Consider the following 20,750-nt stretch of genomic DNA (forward strand, 5'->3'; position numbering starts at 1 on the left):
CTTTACGTCATCCAGCCATCGAAGGGACAACTTCCTCGCAGGCTGTTAAATGCGATTATTTATAGACACTACTCACGCTCTTTAGTGATTTATTCTCCTTTGCAACTAAATGTAGTGACTGCAATTCCCGTACATTGTTCAGGCATTTTTCCTCATAAAATGACACAAATCCTGCTGGGCAGCTGATACCATCAAAATGTCAGACATTAAGAACCCTCCCATGGTTTCAGCAAACCGTGTTTGTCAGGCAAAGTGACTGAAGTCAGATTTTGGAAGTTCTGCTCCTATCACTCCAGTTGATCTGCATCTACCCTAACGCATTGCAAGGGTGTGCCCGAAATTAAATTACGGCCATCTACTCAGTCTTTCTCAAACTATTCATGTAATAGCAATCTGCTGCTGGAGCCAAGTTCAGAGCTGCTTGACAGAAGTGCTTGTTAGCCCTGGATCTGATGATGATGATGATAATAACAGTATGACTAGAAAAATACGGAGGAAAATAACACTTAATATCAGATGGGCTCACATAGGTTGCAAACAGTAAACAAAAAGGGAAATTACAACCCAGTAATTACATGTTCACAAACAATGATGTTTTCACCATATGTAAACAAGTTCCATTTTCACACATGGAAACAAGCATATAGGATTGCAAATAGTTTATTAAAATTGTTGAGAAATACTGGGTTTGGTAAAAATATCTGTATCATCCAAACTTACGATCAGGTGACTGAGTAGGCTGGAAAGAGTGTTGGAGGAAGTAGTAGTGGACATGGCACTAAAGGAAAAATACTCAGGAAATGTTTCTGCATGCTTCCTTTTCCACTTGAGTTTTCAAGTGGTGTATCTACATATAGCTATTTTTGATTTCACTATTTTTTTTAATGTTTAATTTTGAACTATATTTTATTTGCATGTTTTAATTTGTAGATGTGCAAAAAGGGCACCCACCCCAGTAATAAACTGGAATTTTACAAACTAGATCTGTAGTAGTCAAAAGTTATGATGTTTGCTCTTGACCCATCCACATTCCTGTGCGAGAATACACTTTAAAGCGCACGTCAGTTCTGGACTCATGGTTTGGACCCATAGACCACGTAACTGTATATACAAAAATCCAATCAGGTGTGCCATGTGTGGTGTGAGCCCTCTTGTAGCCACAGTAGAAGTAAAACTGGAATTTCACTCTGCATTGCCTGGCAGCTGGGGACAACCAAGGCCATTGCTTTTATACAGATATGCCATGCGTGATGAAGTAATAATCACTAGCTCTATAAAATATATGCTGAATTAATATTTGATGTTGTACAACTTGCTACAATACGCATTCACTTTCAATCCAGGATTTCCTAAAATAAATTAGAAAGGAGGGCCTTTGTGTTGGTTACTGGGACAGAATTTCTCACTGGGGCAATCCCATCCTCTGGTACCACACGCTCCAGCCAGCTTTCCACCAGGCTGAGGCGAAGGTAGGGTGGTCCAGGAGGCACTCCACGAGCTACAACAAAGTTCAAGATATCGGAATAGCGCAACAGAACTCCTCTCATCCCTCCACCACTCCAGCTCCAAGAGCTGCACTTCGGGACGGACGTCTCTATAATCCCCCTCCCCATAAACACCTCTATAAATAGTGCTTAAAAAGTTGTAATGGCCTCATCCATCATCCCGAAAGACGAGGCTTGCTGGCTGTCACTGCTCAAACATTGTCGCTTCATCGACAAATACAGCTGAAAACCAGAAGAATCCCTCTCGCACCCTCGGGACAGGAAGCGATTCCCCTGGCGCTGGGTGGGGAAGAGCCCAGCCTGGGCCCTGCAGCTCACTCAGCTGTGTCTATCTGTTTGTATCTTTCACTTATTAGCTTTTTGCCTTTTTTAAAAACCAACGTAACACAAGGTATTTGGGAAAGCCTTTAAAATACCTGAGCGAGTTTCAAAAGACTTTCAGAATGACCATCTTGGAAAACTCCCCAAGTTTCTCATACGTTTTTAATTATGGCCCTCTCTCATTGCGTCCCATTTCCACGTTTCAAGAGATAAAAAGCAAGCAGAAGTCAGTTGCTGTGGTATTTTCTCCACACCAGTTGCCCTCTGAGCATTTTGCTACATTATTTTGCTGACTTTCCGTTCCACAAGCGAGATGGCTTGAAGGTGGCCCCGGCCAGGGCAGTTTGGGTTCAACTCAGACCTTGGCCACCTAAGGGTGTTACAAACAGGAGTTTTGGGTGGGATTTGACCTTTAGGTATTAACCACGACATTACAGGAGGGGAGGCCTGTCAACATCCACCGGCCTGGGGTGCCCCCAGCCAGCCTGGCCTGTCAGAGCTCGGCCCCGCTGCCATCCCTCCGTGGAGGAGGACGACCTGCCCTGCACAAAGATGGCGGCTGGCGGCGGGAACCGCGCTCCTCAGCCCAAGATGGTCGCCCCGCCGGCCCATCCGTCTGACCTTTTGCCCTTACTTAGGATGGCTACCAAGCTTGCGGGGCGACGTGCCCACAACAAAGCTGGCCACCTTCCCCAGGCGGGGGGTGTTCCCTGCCCCTACCAAAAATGGCGGAGCGGGGCGGTGCCTCAGGGCGGGAGGAGGGGCGGGGCGGGGGGCGCGCCCTCCGCCGAACCGGAAGTGGCGCGCTGCCTCCGCCAGCTGGTTGTCATTTCGTGCGGCAGCTCGGTCCGGAGGAGACGGGGCTCGGCAGCGGCCGGGCGGGGAGGAGGAGGAGGAGAAGAAGGAGGGAGGGACACGCTGCGGCACCGAGGCAGGAAGCGGCGGCCGCTGGGGGGGTGGGGGGAGGGGAAGGAGACAGGAAAAAAAAGAAAAAGAAGCAAAACAAGGCGGCGGCAGCAGCGGAGGCTTCGTCGCGGCCAGGCTCGCCGGCTACCGAAGCGCCTCCCGACTCCCCGGAGCCGGTGTCGCGGCAGCTCTACCCTGTCTCTCCCCACCTCCCGGCAGCAGCGTCTCCCCCGCGGCGACCCTCCCGGCGCCCGGCCGGTTTACATGAGGGGGAAGGAAGCCCGGCTGGAGCCCAGAAGACGCACAGCAGGGGAAGGACTGCTCCGAGGAGCCGCCGCCGGACTTCACGCCCCGGTTAGTCCGCCGGGCCCCCCCCTCCGCGGCGTCCAGCGGCCGAGACCCCGTCCCGTAATCTCCGGGCGATTTGGGAGAACCGGTTAAACACCTTCCATGGGGGAGAGAGGAGCCCGGCCCCCCGCCGCCGCCTGCACCTTCCCCTCCCTGCCGGAGGCTGCTCCTCTCTTGAGGTAAAAAAAAAAAATAATAATAAATATCTCCCTCCTGCCTTCCCCCGACAGCAGGACTCTTGCGAGGGAGGGGGGGGACACCGCGGGGGGCACCCCAGAGAGAGCCGGGGCCTGGCCAGCCCAGCCCGCCCCGCTGGATGCCGAGCCCCTGAGGAGGAATAAGGCGTCCCCGCACATCCAGCCGGCCCCGCAGCCAGGCTCCGCGGGGAACCCGCGTATCTCGGTGGAAGGAGGCGAGCCCCGCACCAGAAACCACCCTCCCAGCAGCCGTGAGAGCAAGGAGAAAAAAAACAACCAACAAAAAACCAACCTCCTTCCCCTTCCTCCTGCACAACTCCCCTCCCTTCCCTTTTCCCCAACGCTGAATGCTGATTTCTGAGATGAAAATCTTCCTCTCCGGATAGCCGGGACTCATATGAAGGACACGCACATATTGGATCATAAATAAGAAGCGAGTCTGGCGAGCTCAGAAACCCAGCCCGAAAGGAGCAGCATCAAGAATCCACCCTTCTCCTGCACAACTCACTCCCCACCCAACACACAGAGAATACTAATTTCCTGAGATAAGATCTTACCCCTTTAAACAACCACACATACACACACAGAGCGTGTATTATTACTAAATATAATAGGTTAAACCCAGCAGCACGGGAAAAAGCCTCTTCTGTAACTCACTCCCCCTTTTCACCCTTCTGAATGCTGAGATCCTGAGGTAAATTTTTCTTTTACCCACAGCAAAGACTCTTTTTGAACAGGACACAAATATATATTAGATTATAGAGATGTATTAAATTATTCCAGATTTAAATCTATTTTTTGCTGCCAAGGGGTCAGGGGACCAGACGTCATTGTATATATATTTTTTTTTTTCCTCCCTCTTAACTCATTTATGGGCGAGTCAAGGCTGCTGAGGAGGAAAAAAACAGGATAGTTAGAATCTCTTTATCCTTATTCCCCAGAAGCTTTTTCTCTCATTGCTGTGCATTTCCTTTAGAAAAAGGAAACCTCTTATTTTGTGAACCAAAGATTTATTTTTTTCCCTTCCTCCTGGCCAAAGGAAGGAAACGGACACAAATTGACACATTTAAATAGCTGAAGAGATCTATCTTTTGCAAAAAAACAAGTATCTTTATCCAAATTTGAAATAAAAAGTGTGGAGGGAGAAACTGGAATATCTAGCTAAAAACAGGATTCTTACTAATCTCGCCTCAGAAGAGGACGAGGTAAACACTAAACATCAACTTGTTCTTACGGGAGGATTCAAACCCTAAATATAATAAATGGGGGATTACGGGTTTGGAGTGTTAGTGCAAAACAACACTGGAAATAAGTCAGCTTTTCCAGTCAGATTTCATCCACATCTGCAGCCTCCACACCATCATCAAAATGCAACCCCCAGCCCTGCTGCTTTTATAAATAATAACACAGCTGCCAATGGCAGTAGTGCTGGGTCAGCTTGGCTCTTTCCTGCTCCAGCTGCCCATAATATTCAGGATGAGATTCTGGGGTCAGAAAAATCTAAAACTCAGCAACAGGAAAAGCAAGAGTCCCTAGAAAAACAGCAGCTTTCCCCTGGTCAAAGTCAGGAAGCAGGCATGCTCTCTGAACCTGAGAAAGCTAAAACTGAAGAAAACCAGGGCGATAATTCTTCAGAGAACGGCAATGGAAAGGAGAAAATAAGAATAGAATCGCCGGTGTTAACAGGATTTGATTATCAAGAGGCTTCGGGGCTAGGTACTTCGACGCAGCCCTTGACATCCACTGCATCTTCTCTGACCGGTTTTAGTAACTGGTCTGCAGCTATAGCTCCTTCTTCTTCGACAATAATCAATGAAGATGCAAGTTTTTTTCACCAGGGAGGGGTCCCTACTGCCTCAGCTAATAATGGTGCTCTGCTGTTTCAGAATTTTCCACATCACGTCAGCCCTGGCTTTGGTGGTAGCTTTTCCCCCCAAATTGGACCCCTCTCTCAACACCACCCTCATCACCCCCATTTTCAGCACCATCACAATCAGCATCAGCAACAGAGGAGGTCTCCTGCAAGTCCTCATCCACCTCCATTCACACATAGAAATGCTGCTTTTAATCAATTGCCTCATTTGGCTAATAATCTTAACAAGCCACCTTCTCCATGGAGCAGCTACCAAAGTCCATCGCCTACACCATCTTCATGGAGCCCTGGTGGCGGTGGATACGGTGGGTGGGGTGGGTCCCAAGGTCGAGACCACCGCAGAGGACTGAACGGAGGGATAACACCCCTGAACTCCATCTCGCCCTTAAAGAAGAATTTTGCAAGTAATCATATCCAGTTGCAGAAATATGCTCGACCCAGCTCAGCCTTTGCTCCAAAATCGTGGATGGAAGACAGTTTGAATAGAGCTGACAACATTTTTCCTTTTCAGGTGAGCATACTCTGTTATAACCATAACAAAAATAACACCTAAGTGTATTAAAATGCCCTAGAAAGGCTTGGGGGTTTGAACGGTACCGTCTGATTGTATGACTTCTGTGCTTGCAACTGAAAAATAATAATATATGGCTAACTTAAAATGTTATAGTGTGATTTATGCTGCAATCTGTGAATCATGGGGTTTTTTTGAATAGTGGTAATCATGTAAATATCTGTTGCCCACCAGACACCTGTAGTGGCCAGTTTCCTTCAGCTTGATGCTTACAGACATTCAGAAATAGCCGATGAACAAATTTAGTTTTAAGTAGCAAGTAGGGCTACACAAAGGAGTAAGGAAAAAAAAAAGCTGCCTGACGAAGTATGAAAGATCTGAGGCCTTCTGAAGTATATGAGCATGTACCACATCTGAGAAAAAGTATGAAGTGATTGTATTTTGTTTTACAGTATGGACTTGTTGTGCAACATAAATTTTGTAGCATTTTTTGGGAAACTTTGAATTTTTTACATGATGCTAACCAATGTAATTTGCTTTCCTCAGTCATGGGCAGAAAATTTTGGTTACAGGCCATCACCAAAAATAGACATGGACGAGTTTCAGTTGATGTCTCCTATATTTTAATGTGGCCTTATCCTGGCTGGAGACAGGTTGTCTGGCAGTTCAGCCTCTCCTTCTAGGCTGACTTTTTATGAATTTGAAAAGAACTGTATAATATTGAACTTAATTTGCAGTAAAAAAAATTAAAACAGAAGTACTCTTCATCTCACTGCTGGTTAAACTGAGCTTTTGTGTGTGTGTGCCTTTTTGTAAAGTCCTTTAGGGTGAATCCAAAACCCAAAGAGTTCTTTTACATTTAGTGGGCTGTTTTTCAAGATCTTCAAATAAGTGCAAAAGCAAAAATTTCAAAACGATTGCAGTATTCCTAGCCATGCTGTAAGAACCAGGGCGACCTACTTTAAAATAATTTGCAAGATCGGTAGATAAAAACTGTGTAATATGTATCATGTTATAAACCACCCCAAAGAGGGTGTAAATATATTTAATTATGACTTTGTGGATTTGGACTCGGGAGCAGTTCTTCTTCGTCAACTATTGAGTTTCTGTTTGGTTTGCAGGGGCTGCCTGCGCAGCTTCTGACAACAGAGCAGCTGCTGGCAATAACTTTCCATTAGAGACCTTTTTTTCTGCTGCAGAGCTACTGGCTGGTTCAATATCAGGTAGAGAGCCCTTGTAAATTTAGAATGCGTAGTAATAATTGATTTTAATGTCAGGGTTTGTAATTAATATAATGAACCTGTGTCCAGCATACCAAATTTATACACTGACACCATTAGAAAAAAGGACACAGCTGGAGTCAGTCTTTTTTCAGCCTCGCTGCAGCGAGACTTGGCTCACGGTTTAATTCATTCTGTACCCTGACACGTAGCTGATGTTGAGAGTGACAGAATGAGATCAAGTGTGTCCTTGCTGCTGTGTATAAGGCCCAAATGTATAGGCAGCGATAGAAATGTGCTGGGTTTTGACATCAAGGAGATTTCAGGAAATTGGCAAAGTCAGCCTTGACTTCTGGGTTGTGTTCCAAACATAAAATATCAGACACACGTATTTAGATCAGGGTAAAGAAATAATTTTTGTGTAGCATGTTGTTATCTGTTTACATAAACACTAAGATGAAGCTGTACATGTCAAGACCAAGTCTGACACTTCTTCATGCCAAGAAAAGGAAAGTGTTGGAGTGAAGTACTTTCCAGTCTGTTCCTATCACTTCTGCGAAGAAAAGGGCAGGGCAGCAAAACAGGACTTCGGCACTGCAGACCTAGAAAGATGCTGATTAATTTTGAAGCCATCTTGGACAACTGCTTTTTATAACTTTTTTCTTTTTTGGAGGGGGGTGTGTGTGTATAAAATTTTTAGGTCCTGTGGTCACTTAGTCATTTGTGCATTGAAAGCATACTGAATTTTTGAATCGTTGGAAACAAATGATGTAAAATTTGACCTTTGATGTCTTTTTTTTTTTCTTCTTGATTATGCTGATTGTACACTTGACTCAAAGCAGAAGTAAGGAGTTTTGCTCATTGTATGTTTGTGTTCATGCATATATATATGAAGTGTCCTCGATGATGCAATCATGTACTGGACAAGGCTATTTTGTTACTGGAATCTTCTTAGATTCCTATTTAGGGAATAATTGAAAGCTGTCTTTGCTGCAGGAACATAATGGAGTAATGTGATACAACTATCCCTTTCATTTAATATTTATGTTTTGCTGCTTAAATCATTAACAAGCGTTGCTGCAATCTAGTGAAAATTACTTTCCTTAGAAGGCAAGGTGTAAACCAGCAATTGCGAGTATTTGGGGATCACTTTTTTTTCTCAAAGGTTGTCTCTACTCTAATGCTTTGTGAAATGCAGAAGTCTGTGTTTTGGTGGAAATCTTAGGGTAACCAAGTGTAAGTGCTTGTTTCCTCTTTGGAGAGGACAACATTGCATAATGTTGTCCCTATAAGTCACTAGTGTGAACTACTGCCCACTTCAAGTGGTTCTGCTCATGGTCCTTACGTGCTTGCGATGAAGTGGGCATTCCAAACAGCGCAGATAAAAGGAAAATACTGCGGTGATCTGTTTGATAACCCTGCAGTTTGATGATTGCTTGCTTGGTATTGAACTGCATGCAAAACATTATGCTTTTTGTTGTGTTTTTCATTTGGAATTCTGTCTCACAACACTTCGGAAGCAGCATGTCTGTAGGAACCTCTTGTTGCAGAGATGAAACTGGAAGCAAGGTCACAGAAGACTGTTACCAGATCTGTTAATGAAATTAAGTTTTGATATTGTGCTTTAGCCACTGGGCAGGCTTCCTCCTTCAAAGATCTTTTGAATAGAGAAAAGCCATTGTTCTTTGTGCGTTCATTTGAAAAGGAAATGGTCTCCAAACCAAAAAATGGTTCCTGAATAAAAAATAAAAAAAAAAGAAAGAGTTTTTCGGATACAAGAGCCTTCCCTGAGAATTAATAAATAGAAATGCTTTGACTGTGACTATTGCATCTTACAAAGTTATTGGTTTTGTAAATAATTCCCTCTACTTTTCTCCCAGCAGCACTGAGTGCTCAGTAATTGCATTTTACAGCAGCGGCGCCCTCAAGATTGTTTTGGCTTTCCTTTTGCTGTGTACTTGCACTTCCTCATGAGAGTGGAACATCCTGCCTGTTATGCAATGCATAAGTCTTGCTTTGATAGGCATTTCCAGGTTTCCAGATCTCATCTTCAAATGCGTGACGGTGTTTTTAAAATTGATCTTTGAAGGCACAAGCAAGTTAAGCAGTAGTGTTCAGCTTTCTGTCAAAATGCTTAAAAATAATTTGTGCTTCTTCCTGGAATTAGGCTTGAAAAGAGCTGCCCATTTCAAAGAATTTTGTACATGAGAGCAGTTCATTATATCCACTTGTTCGAAATGTTTTTTCCTTTCTTCCACAGTGGCTAGTTTCCAGGTATATAACCCCTTCCAAATGCATTGAGGGTCTGTGCCAGAGAGACTTTTTCTTCCCCCAGGCAGATATGGAATGTTTGAGAAAACACATACGTGATTACAGAATGTTTTTTAATTCTGAGCTATACGTCATGATTTGTTTGCCCATAGAAACGGGTTGATTTAATAAGTGCATTAAACAAATTCATGGGGAACTGGAATTAAAAAAAAAAAAACCTCTTGAATGCAATTGCCAATCTTTCCTCTTGAAGGAATTTTACAAATAAGTTTCTTTACCATGCCTCTTTATTTAATATTTGCTCTTTGTTTTTGAGGAACCTTTTCATAAATCGTGATGGCTGGTTGCATAAAATGAGGCTACTTGTTTTGCAGAATTTTATTTTTATTCTAGAAGCAGCAATTATTCCAAGAAATTTCAAGCTATCATTTTAAAATAGAATACATGTGTGAAGTTGGATTTTTAAATGTCTGTTCACCTATTTTTCTGTAAGTACATCAGCTGTGTAGTAATTAGTGTTTCGTATGCTGCTCCCCACAGCTACTGATGTGTGGAATTAGAAGCACTCTAATGTGGTATGACATGCACAAGTTAAGTACTGTGGAAGTTAGCACTGTTCTTGTTTTATAAACTTACTACTGACGTTAATACTTTGGCTTTGGCCCTCCTGTGCGTTTTTGACCTCAGGGTTTCTTTTTAAAGAGAGCTTTTGTTAGAAGCTATTTGAATTATGTTTGTATTTTCCTAAGATTAAAAGGAGTACTCTTATTAAGCATTTTGCTTTGAAAATTGCATACTTAGCAGCCCAGCACAAAGACTGAGAACACAAGATATTGTGGAAAATAATTTCTAGAAGATACATAAAAAACTTAATATGTGGCTAAAATAGAATCAGACATGTTACTGGAAATTTTTATAAAGGTCTGTAATTTCTAACACTTAAAAAAAAAGTTCAAGTTTGACTAAACCAGAAGTGCTCCCTCCCAAAAAAACTCCTATGCTATGCGTCACTTAACTTTTCCAGCTTTTTCTTATTGTTCCCCGGTGAAGCTATAAAAGATGATCAGGGCAGCACACAGCAACATCCTTTCAGGAAAAACCTGTTTATTCAAAGCCTTTAATTCACTGGATGCTGGACTGGGAGCTGGAATACAGCATTAGCAGGGTGGTGGGAAGGAGGAGAAGCTTACCCAGAAGCATAGTCAAGTCCAAATTTGTTTTGCAATTAAAAGAAAAATGTGGATCTTGTGTTCAGTACCTACAATGTTACCTCTCCCTACGCACTTTACTTTGCCTGAGACACAAGGCTTTTTAATGGTGGGAAATATGTACAGCTTTTCAGAATGTTTCAGGCTTCCCGTGCTAAAAGGAGAGTAGCAAATGCAGTTGTTTTATAATTTTTACAAGCATTCTGGTTTGACAAAGATTTAAATCTATAAAATAAGCGCAAGATTTACAACTACACCTACTCTATAAATCACCTTCAATAAAATGCTTAACACAAAGGCATATTTTGCATTATATTGATGCCTTGGTCTTCAGAGAAATTATGAGATTAGGCACATCCTTACCTACCAGCAAGCGCTTATACCTTACCAGGCTTTACTTTTTGTACAGTTTGGGATTTTAGCACTGGGAGGCCCATCTTGGGAAGCACTGGATCAAAACTCTCAGGGTCAGGAATCTTCATTGTTCAGGTGATGATAATGCTGTGGGTGCAGATTAAATATAATGAATCTGCACTTTAGTAGTTAAGTTAGATGTACGTTTTTCTGATGTGTGAGAGAATTTAGGTATGGAATTTTTAAGTGCAAAGTATGGTCTTCCATTGTGGAATTAAATGTCTTTGGACTTTCAAAAACAGAATTGGAGTTGGAATGAGAATTTAGTGATTTCCTCTCTAGAAATGGCTTCATTTTTTACAAATCCTCTAAACAAAATAATCTTTTTGGGTGCTAGTGGGGAAGCCACTGTAGTCAACGCAGGTGGAGTAGTTTGCCCGTACTGCGTGACTCCAACGACAAAGTTGTGACATGAAGCCCTGAGTTCTACTCTGTATGCTTTAACAATGAGATTGCATTATTATGAGCAATCTACATACTTATAAATGATTTCTAGACAGTACAAGGATCAGAATAACTTTATTTTTCTGTAGACAGAGCTGGCCAGTGTGTAGTTCAAAACTGTTGTGTTTGCTGTTGGAGAATATTTACAGTCTCAATAGCTCTCTCTTAGCCAGATCTGCTGCTGTCACCTCTTCTGTGTTATTGTGAAAACAATACTGCTTATTCAAAACTGTGTCTAATGAATGTCTTTTGAAATGTGGGCTGACTTTTTAAACATAGCCATGTATTAAGACTGCAGTTTGATTACTTTCTTTTTGGTTGTTTTTTAGTTGGTTGGTTGGTTTTGTTGTGGTTGCTTTGTGTTCTACCTGGTGTCTTTCTGTTTCCCAGGGATAAATGTGTGTGCTCTCTGATAAACCAAAATTTTAGATGCCTTAAACAAACTTGTGTAAAGCCAAGTTCTTGTGATGAACGTGGGTAAATAATATCAGGCTGTAGTTAACTTATTTTGTTACTGAAGTGTACATACTCTGCTTTATAACAGGGTAGTCATTACCTCTATATCTTCTCTTTATAAATAAATAAAAAAGTATACAGTAAGCAGTCCAGCTCCATGGAAAGCACTGTAACTTTGTGAATTGATCCATTAAAAACACCACCATATTGTTGTTAATTCTCTCTACATGAAGTCTCTGCAAGAAAACATCATTTTTTTCCTAAGTACAGCATGGCTTACATGCTTTATAACTCATAACTAACGTGTATCTGAGAACAGCTCACATTTAGTTGCCAGTTAATCATCAGTATCTTGACTGTTACAGCTTTTTTGATGTTATAGAATTAAATGTATAGTTTCACATTTCTTCAGTAATATGGCCACTACCACTAACCTGTCATCAGTCTTTATTTTTATGTTAGTTTTATGATACATATATATATTTCAGATATAATGTGTTTTTGATAAAATGTTCTGGCCATCTTGGAAGTTAAGACTGGCAAAATTTGTGGTACTGTTTTAAAAGCAGTCTGAGAATAAAAGGCCTTTAAATTGTATAAAAATTCTAAAAAAAAAACACCTACCAATGGTGACTTTCTATATTAGTGTGGGTCCTTTAAGTATCAGGACAAGTAGTCAACTAAATTAATGGAGTTCTTTTATAATAAGCACTGTGCAAACCTCTGATCCAGCTGAGCAGGGCAGTTTGGCTGGTCTTTATTTAGGCCATACGTGACTGACATCTTTCCATGGGATAGATGTGTACTGGTTTACTTACATACCAAGTTCTTGAATTACTCTGCATTTCCAGAGAGGGGGACTGCTGCATTCATTTTGGGAATATATCCCAATTCAATGTAACAATAGTAGCAGCTCTTCAGTGTTGTGTTTAACTTGGCTTGTTGACTTTTAATTAAGCAGGGACACGTAACAGCAAACTTGTTTCAAACAATCCAGGAATAAGACTGATCTTCCCGAGGGTGTTGAGGCTGGGGCAGTTCAGCACCATGAATTGACAAGGATGATTAGATACGCTGTAAGCACAGAGACCTTTTGTTGGAAAGATAGGCAAGAAAAAAATAGCAACGTATCAGCATTTTGAGGGTCTTCTCCATTGCTATGAAAAGTTACTGGAACCGCTGGAGAGTGTGAGTATGAGTGTGGGCCACTTTTTAGCCAGTCCTTCTGTTTATGTGCTTGCTCTCGGCTGCAGGTAGGAATATGACCAGGAATCTTTTGTATCGATGCGCAGGATCGTGTTTTAAAATATTTGCAGTATGATTACAAGCTTATGGACCTTACGCTAAAAAAGTGACAGCGAGATGGTTCACTCAGAAGGGGAAAACTATGAACTTCTCACCACAAAAAGCTTCCCCTGGAGAATGTGGTGTCCCTGTCAGCTAACCAGTTCAATTATTTTTTTTTTTTTCTCAAGTATTTAAAGTCTCTGTTCTCAATATTAAAAACTTACCATTGCAGCAAAGCCCTCTGTTCGTTACTATAGCTCAACCCAACATAACACTGGCATTTTAGACAAGAGACTTCAGCCTCACGTACTCCAGCACATACACAGCAGAATAAACTAGAAATTACTCGGCCTGAGTTTCTTTCTTCATGTCTGTCGGACAACTGAAATATTAAGTGCCACAGATTCAACAAGGACTCGGACCTACTGAGCTTCTGCACTTTGTGAAATAAGAATTTTGTAGCTGTTCATGGATTGGAGTTAAGGCTCATTCTACACAGAGAGAACACAAAATGGAAGAAGCAGTAGCTATTTAAAAATTAAAATGCTTGTGACAGTTTGTCTAAGGTGCCTCAATTACCTTGTAATATAAATGACCAAGGAAATAAATATTGTGGAGAGACAGGGCAGCACTATGCTTTTTATAGCAAATTTGATATTGGACTAGACTAATAAAGCAAATGGTTCCAAACTCTGATCTTTTTAATGCTATTTGAAATGCAGCACATCCGGGTAGAAATACTTTGCCTGTTCTGTGTCAGTAATAAACTGTTCTGAAGAGAGGAAAAATATCAGAAAATTTCATTGAAAAATACTATTTTTTAGTGGTCAGAATGTAACTTAGGATCTTGGAAATGGATCAGGACTCCAGGAGCTGGTGGATTCCTGCTATTAAAATAATATTAGGTGTTTAAAATCCAAGACGACTGATGATTGTCTGATACAAAGAATGCCTTTTGCAGCTCTGCAATCAATACGGCTTTAGCACTTCATCACTGGAAGTAAAGGACGTTATAACTTGATGCACAACAGTCTTTGTGCAATACCATTTTTTACTTCTCCGCTGGTTTTAAAAATGATCAAAGCTGCATCTGTGTGCTTTGGAGACATTTCAGCTTCGCAGCTAGAGTTAGGGACAAAAAAATATATATTCACTGCTGTAATAACAATAGTTGTAGAGAAACGCTTTAGAGCAAACGTCTGTCTTGAATTGCTCACATTTTGCTTTCTTATTTGAACAGATGCTTTCCATGCTTGATCTCAGTTCAGAGGTGATTGCCTTAGAACATGAATGAAATAAAATCTTTAGAACCGATGTTAGAGTTCTTTTTGGACACAGAAAAATTAAATTCAAGGTGGATTAATATAACTGTATAAAATTATATCCAGGTGTTTCTACAAATGTCCAATGTATAAATACATAGATAATATGGATAGATGAATAACTTTGGGAACTGGAGTGATTTTTTTGCCTCCATTAGTGACCCTTCATGATACTGTAAAGATTTCAAAGTTTTCTGTATAATTTCAGTTATTCTGAATTAACTAATTAAAAGAATGCAGTGCCAGGATCTGTTATGTTGTCTTACACTAGTGTAGTGTCAGGTTTGTACAATGTGTAATTTGTTCTTTTGCTTGGGAGAGTCTGAACCATACATGTGTTAAATGATGGCTCTCCTAAATGAAGGAGAAGTATTTGGTAAGTACACTTCAAATGGCTTGAGATAATGAAACAGTAGGGTACACGAGACACCTTGCCTCCTCCTTCAATTCTAGTAATGCTTGGAATACCAAACTTGTAAAGTCAGGCAATTAAAAATCAGGGCGAACTAGTTGCCTAGTAAACCAGACTCTTTGGAACACTACTGCTTGTATGGAAAACTTTATAACTATGCAGAATTTGAACTGACTGTGCAGGATTAGATTAGTTGTTGTTGCAATAGTAGTTTAGGTGAAAGAAATTCAATGTGTTTCTGGAATTTAGATTGTCTTAATTTCGGGCTGAAATACCTATTTTGTGATTTCTCTTTGCAGTTCTGTCTCCCAGGATATGATCTTTACTTCCTAATTGTGAAATTATTTTTAACAAAGTTTAACTGTATAGCAAGGAATATAAACTAAATATTGAATTGGGCTTCTTAAATGATCAGTTATGATAAATATAGATCAGATTCATATTTAGCAATATTCTGAATTTTAATATTCCTATATCAGACTGACTTTAGTGGTGTATGTCTTTTTGCTTAATTCTGCTGTAGTAATGTATAACAAACCTGAAGTTTTAATGTTTCAGATGGTCTTGTTTAACACTGTATGTTGCCTAAACTGGCTTTGTTTGTATTTGCTTGCAGGATCGCACAAGGACTTTTGACATGCATTCACTGGAGAACTCGTTAATTGACATAATGAGAGCTGAAAATGATTCACTGAAAGGTAAATTTAGAAAGAGACTATTTCCTGCAGTAAAGAATTGGGAAGACCAGCTTTCTTAGAATAAGGAACTTCAGTTTTGGTTAGGTAAAGCAGAGTTAACGTCGTGCACCTAATGGGTGTCAGTCAGCCTGGGCAGGCCTCCTTTCTGTCGGTTGTCTCTAGATGAAGCCATTGCAACACACCAGCACTTGAGTGTGTTTCGTCTTTATACAAAACAATGTGAAACACAAACATAAGCTGATCTTTTGTGTAAGTTGCCAGTGTTGTTTTTAATAGATACAATGTGTGCAGCCTGTAAAAATGATCAACTGGAGGAATCTTGGTGCAGCTCAGTGAGCCGTAACTTTTTGCTAAGTAGTATTTTCCTGCTGAAGTCATACTTCTTTCTGTTTTGGGAAGAATGAGGTTTAACTCTGTCATTTTGAGAAGAACACTGAGTACTTTATCAAGATTTTTTTTAGTTCTTCACTTCTCTTTTTGCTGCTGCCTTCAGTGGCAGAATTTGTACCATTGGGAAGGAGGGTTGAACTGATTTGCACTTAGGATTTGTCTCTTTCTCTTTCTTTTTTTTTTTTTTTTTCTGAGAAGAACACTGAGTACTTTATCAAGATTTTTTTTAGTTCTTCACTTCTCTTTTTGCTGCTGCCTTCAGTGGCAGAATTTGTACCATTGGGAAGGAGGGTTGAACTGATTTGCACTTAGGATTTGTCTCTTTCTCTTTCTTTTTTTTTTTTCTCAAAGGTAATCTTTCTTTTAAAATACCTCAACTTACAAAATATTCAAAGCATTGTCTACCTATTTTATCTCAACCTGAATAGAAACTCTTTATTGTATATGATTCAGAAGTCTAGTTTCTTATTCTTGTTCTGAAGAGTGAGTAATTTGTTTCAGTTTGATGATTACTTGTGTAAGTAAAAGCAGTCAAACTCTTACATAGGCACACTATCTAAGCATCCAGTTTTGTTACCAGTCATGAGACCACTAAAAAAACATGTGGTTTCTGAAAGTAAATTTCTTTCGATACCAAGGCTTGTGGTGTTCCTGAAATCTGACGTTTTAATAGTGGTTCTTGCTCAGAAGACCAACCTTTGATAAACTGGCAATAACTTGCATTTGTTGCAGTCACCATGGTCTGAAATGCAGCTCACGTTTCATGTCCCCAGTGCTGTGGGGATTCAGGGTGATGAGAAACATCAAGAAATACACTTTCCTATTGAAATGACAGGGAGAGCTTGATGTAGATAAAAGTAATGCAAAATTAATTAAAAAACTGAAATACATTCCCTCCTTATATAGTGGGGGCCAGGCTTTTATTAATAACAAGCAGTAATAGCTTCTATTTGTTTTATATGCTCTCTGGGAACATCCTGTGCCCCCAGCATTGTCTACTGTGCCAAGAACCTGGTGCCCTTCCTTGACTGCAGCTCCTGGGCTTTGCCATGACACCTTCTATTCCGCTGTCAGGCAGGTCCAGCTCAGGTTTTAGCTGCTGAAATCTGGCAAGATAACAGCCCAAAGTGACATGTCTGTAGAACAAATAACATTTCCCTTTAAATTTGAATTTAACAAAGTCAGGTTCATACATATTTATATTCAACGACTAAACAAGGGTAGTTCTGCACAGTAGTACCATTTTTAGTTTAAATGCTTTGAAAAGATGCTTTGCAATTGAAATAATTTTTTTTAGTGCTTCCCATGTTTTAAGAATGTCAGAATAAGTGTGTCAGCAAAGGATACATATAGTTCTGATACAGGTTAATTCCTGCTTGAGCTTAATTGCTAATCCCCTCTGCAGAGTCATCTGTGGTTTGTCTGAAGTTTTGTGTGCGTTGTATCATATGGATTGAAACACAGTAATATCAATCAGTTATTGTTCTGGGAATTATTTCTTAAGTTCTTTAGAAGTTCTTTTCATGGTTAACAGTTACAAAACTATAAAGAAAAATCCTCACAACTGAGATGAAAAATTTAAGGGATTCTATGTGAAATACTTAGTTGTGAAGTCTCGTTTTTCAAGGATTTCCTCAGCAAAAATATCAAGTTTGCTTGCAGTGAAATATGCAGTACACTGAATTTGACTGCTGCTTCTGTGGCATAGCGTACAGTCGCTCAGTTGCTATAACATACTTAGGAATGGATCTTTACTCAAACTAGCATCTACCGTGTCGTGGTAATGCTGCAGGGATCATCTGTAAGTAGGACGGGATTTGTAAGGAGAGGAAACCTTTAGTTAAACCAACTGATACAGTGGGGAAAAAATTTTTGAGTCAAGTCTGAAGAAGGGCTTGTGATCACAAGCCTTTTGGGGCTTTTTTTTCCATCTGTATCAGTTAGTGAATGATTATATCATAGATTCTGTCTGTCTCCTGCTTTCACTTTTCTTGCCTGATTTTTATTTAAACTGATTGAAAGGAGTCTTTAAAAACTTGGGATCTAGAAATCTTAAAATATTACAAATTATGGTTGTCAATTTCTTGCTTGCCATTTCAAACACCTGCAGTTAAATACGCAGATCCAGAACAAGTTTTTTGTTTTGCATTTTAAATGGGTTAATCAGTGCATAGAGTGCTTTTAAACTAAAGTTGGATACTCTAAGAAAGGAAAAGCTTATGGGTTTGAGACTTTAAAAATAGCCTGGGCAAGACACTAATAAAACATACTGTAGAGAGCAACCTCAGAATGGCATGGAAATAATTTAGATGATCTAATAGGTCTCGCTACTATCTTGTGAGTCTTTGAGAGGCTTTAACATTGACTCAACAAGAGTTCAGTGTGTAACACTAACACCACCCCCTTTCGTACTGTAATGGACTTCAAGAGAAAGAGGTACTATGTTAAAATATAGCTTCAAAACAACTTAAAGAGTATGGACATGATAGTACATACCAGTCACTGTTTAGAACCCACTGTCTCTTGGAAATAATTTCTGTCTTTAAATGGTACGTTCAGAGCAGCAGGTTTTGGATACTGTAATAAAATGATAAATAGGAATTCTTCAAAATTTAACAGAATCTATTTACTTCTTGACTGAGGTGATTAGGCTGTGCTAGCCTTGGATTTGTTCAGGACAGTAATAATTATGTTCTTGGGTTGTCTTGCTATATGAAATAAATAGTACTTCCTGCTTCAGGTTCAAAGGTGAATCTTAAGGTGATTCAGGACATTCAGTATTACCTTTTAATGCTTTTTGATAGGCATTTTACCATTTCTTCCCCCCCCCCTCCTTTTTAAAGTATATTTTTATCCCTGCTCAAATCCTCTTCCTTTGCTGAGCAGCTGCCATTTCAATATGTTATTTTTATCCACACGAATGAGCGTGCTGTACGCTGCATAGCCAATGACAGCCTGCAGAAGCCTTTCCCTGGAGACTAATTGCATCTTCTTTACAATGTATTCGGCCTTCGTGAGCTGAGCCTGGGATCCAGAGACTGATTTTGAATCTGGGTCTTCCAGATGGCAATTTGAGCATTACTGTAATAGTAGTAGATTGACTAAATATTTCCTTGTTAAGTGACACTGAAATGTCTTTAAATACTTTATGACCACAGACTGTTTTGTTACGAAATATCCTATGGTTCTGTTCAGAATATAAGGTTATTGCCTGGAAATTATGCAAGGTGAAATGGATTAAAGAAGCAGGCCAGTACATCTGCTTCTAGCGCTGCAAAGCACTCCTGTAAAATTTGGGTGTGAATAGCTCAGTATCTGCATGAATGCTATGAGTCTCTAATGCTAATAGTCTCTAACAACTAAATATAGTTATGTACAAAAAGGAAGGTTTTAGAAGTAGCGAAAAGTCAGAGTATACATACAGACACTGGGAGAGCGAATCGAACAGGAACTCTGCCTTTTAGAGATGGAAAGCCAGAATGGTAAGAACTGGCACCATTCAGGATTTCTCTGAGCAAGCTGATATACCAAACTGCATTCTTAAAGCAATCATCAGCCCCTTAATAGTGATCTGAAAAACTATTAAAGATGTGAATAAAGTAGGTAAACCTCATAAAGTGTTCTTCAATGAAAGGAATCAAAATAGTTTTGACAGCATTTTCTGAATATCTGATAAGAAACTGAACCAGTTGTTTCTTTTCTAGCTGTGTGGATTATGCAATATGTTCATATTAATTGAATAGAACGGGCCATTTGGTTTCCTATATGACCCAGAAAATTAATGAGAATCTGGTGAGAATCAATCCCATTTTTTGCCAACGGCTAAATAACAAAGGCTATGATTCTTTTTAGGGAAGTGGTCCTTTATAAGTGCACAAGACAAAATCTAAGCTATTTTAAGATGTAAAAGAATAGATTTTAAGTTTTTCTTAAATTTTAAAACCATCATTATTTTCATAGCAGTGAGGAATGCTTGAGCTTGGTGGCTAAGGTCAACCTTTCTTCCCTACTCTTGGTCTGTGCAAAGAATTCCATGGTCTAGTTATTGAGTTCTGACAGTTAACGGCCTAATAGATTTTGAGGTTTTTCTTAAATTTAAAAAACAGCATTATTTTCATAGCAGTGACGAATGCTTGAGCTTGGTGGGTAAGGTAAACCTTTTTTCCGTATTCTTGGTCTGTGCAAAGAATTCCATGATCTAGTTATTGAGTTCTGACAGTTAACGGCCTCCGGCAAATGTGTCCGTCTGTCCTGGTGCTGCACTCATCTTCATGGCTCTGCTGCCTCTGGACTGGAGCGAGCTCTCCCAGGGGAATGTGGTGGTCCTACCTCAGGCTTTGGAGAGCAGTACCAGCAGCCGATCTCGTTTGTGTGCCTTATCTTAGAGCAATCCCATCTAAGGATTACTCATTTGCAACTTTTTAATGTATCCAATTTAGGATAAAATGCACAAAAACTTCTGTTTCAATGGACATTTTTTTGTAGACCATTAGGTTTGCTGTAACCCTCCGGCAAATGTGTCCGTCTGTCCTGGTGCTGCACTCATCTTCATGGCTCTGCTGCCTCTGGACTGGAGCGAGCTCTCCCAGGGGAATGTGGTGGTCCTACCTCAGGCTTTGGAGAGCAGTACCAGCAGCCGATCTCGTTTGTGTGCCTTATCTTAGAGCAATCCCATCTAAGGATTACTCATTTGCAACTTTTTAATGTATCCAATTTAGGATAAAATGCACAAAAACTTCTGTTTCAATGGACATTTTTTTGTAGACCATTAGGTTTGCTGTAACTGTCCTTGGGAACCTTCGATGGTTTACTGTGTTGAATGTTTCCTACTCAAGATCTTCTTGGATTTCACCTCCTATACAGTAAACCAGGAAAGGCTAATAGGATTTGCCAACTTGAGGGCATATTAATTAAGGGGAAAACCAGTTGTTTGACTGGCTCAAAATATTGCTGAAGAGGGTTTAATA

The 20,750-nt window shown here is 40.3% G+C and overlaps 1 protein-coding gene across 2 annotated transcripts in view; it reads left to right on the forward strand.

Annotated features, from left to right (window-relative positions):
- Window positions 1-2,766: 2,766 nt before the first annotated feature.
- CPEB4 (cytoplasmic polyadenylation element binding protein 4) overlaps window positions 2,767-20,750 on the forward strand; it is a 45,564-nt gene continuing 27,580 nt past the window's right edge. For both annotated transcript variants that reach the window (XM_014947975.1, XM_014947976.1), the window contains exons 1-2: window positions 2,767-5,661; window positions 15,312-15,393. In XM_014947975.1, the coding sequence (XP_014803461.1) occupies window positions 4,540-5,661; window positions 15,312-15,393 (1,204 nt within the window). In that variant the 5' untranslated portion in view covers window positions 2,767-4,539. The remainder of the gene's footprint in view (window positions 5,662-15,311; window positions 15,394-20,750) is intronic.

The sequence above is a fragment of the Calidris pugnax genome, unplaced genomic scaffold (assembly GCF_001431845.1).
Source record: "Calidris pugnax isolate Ruff unplaced genomic scaffold, ASM143184v1 scaffold27, whole genome shotgun sequence".
NCBI classification, from domain to species: Eukaryota; Metazoa; Chordata; class Aves; order Charadriiformes; family Scolopacidae; genus Calidris; species Calidris pugnax.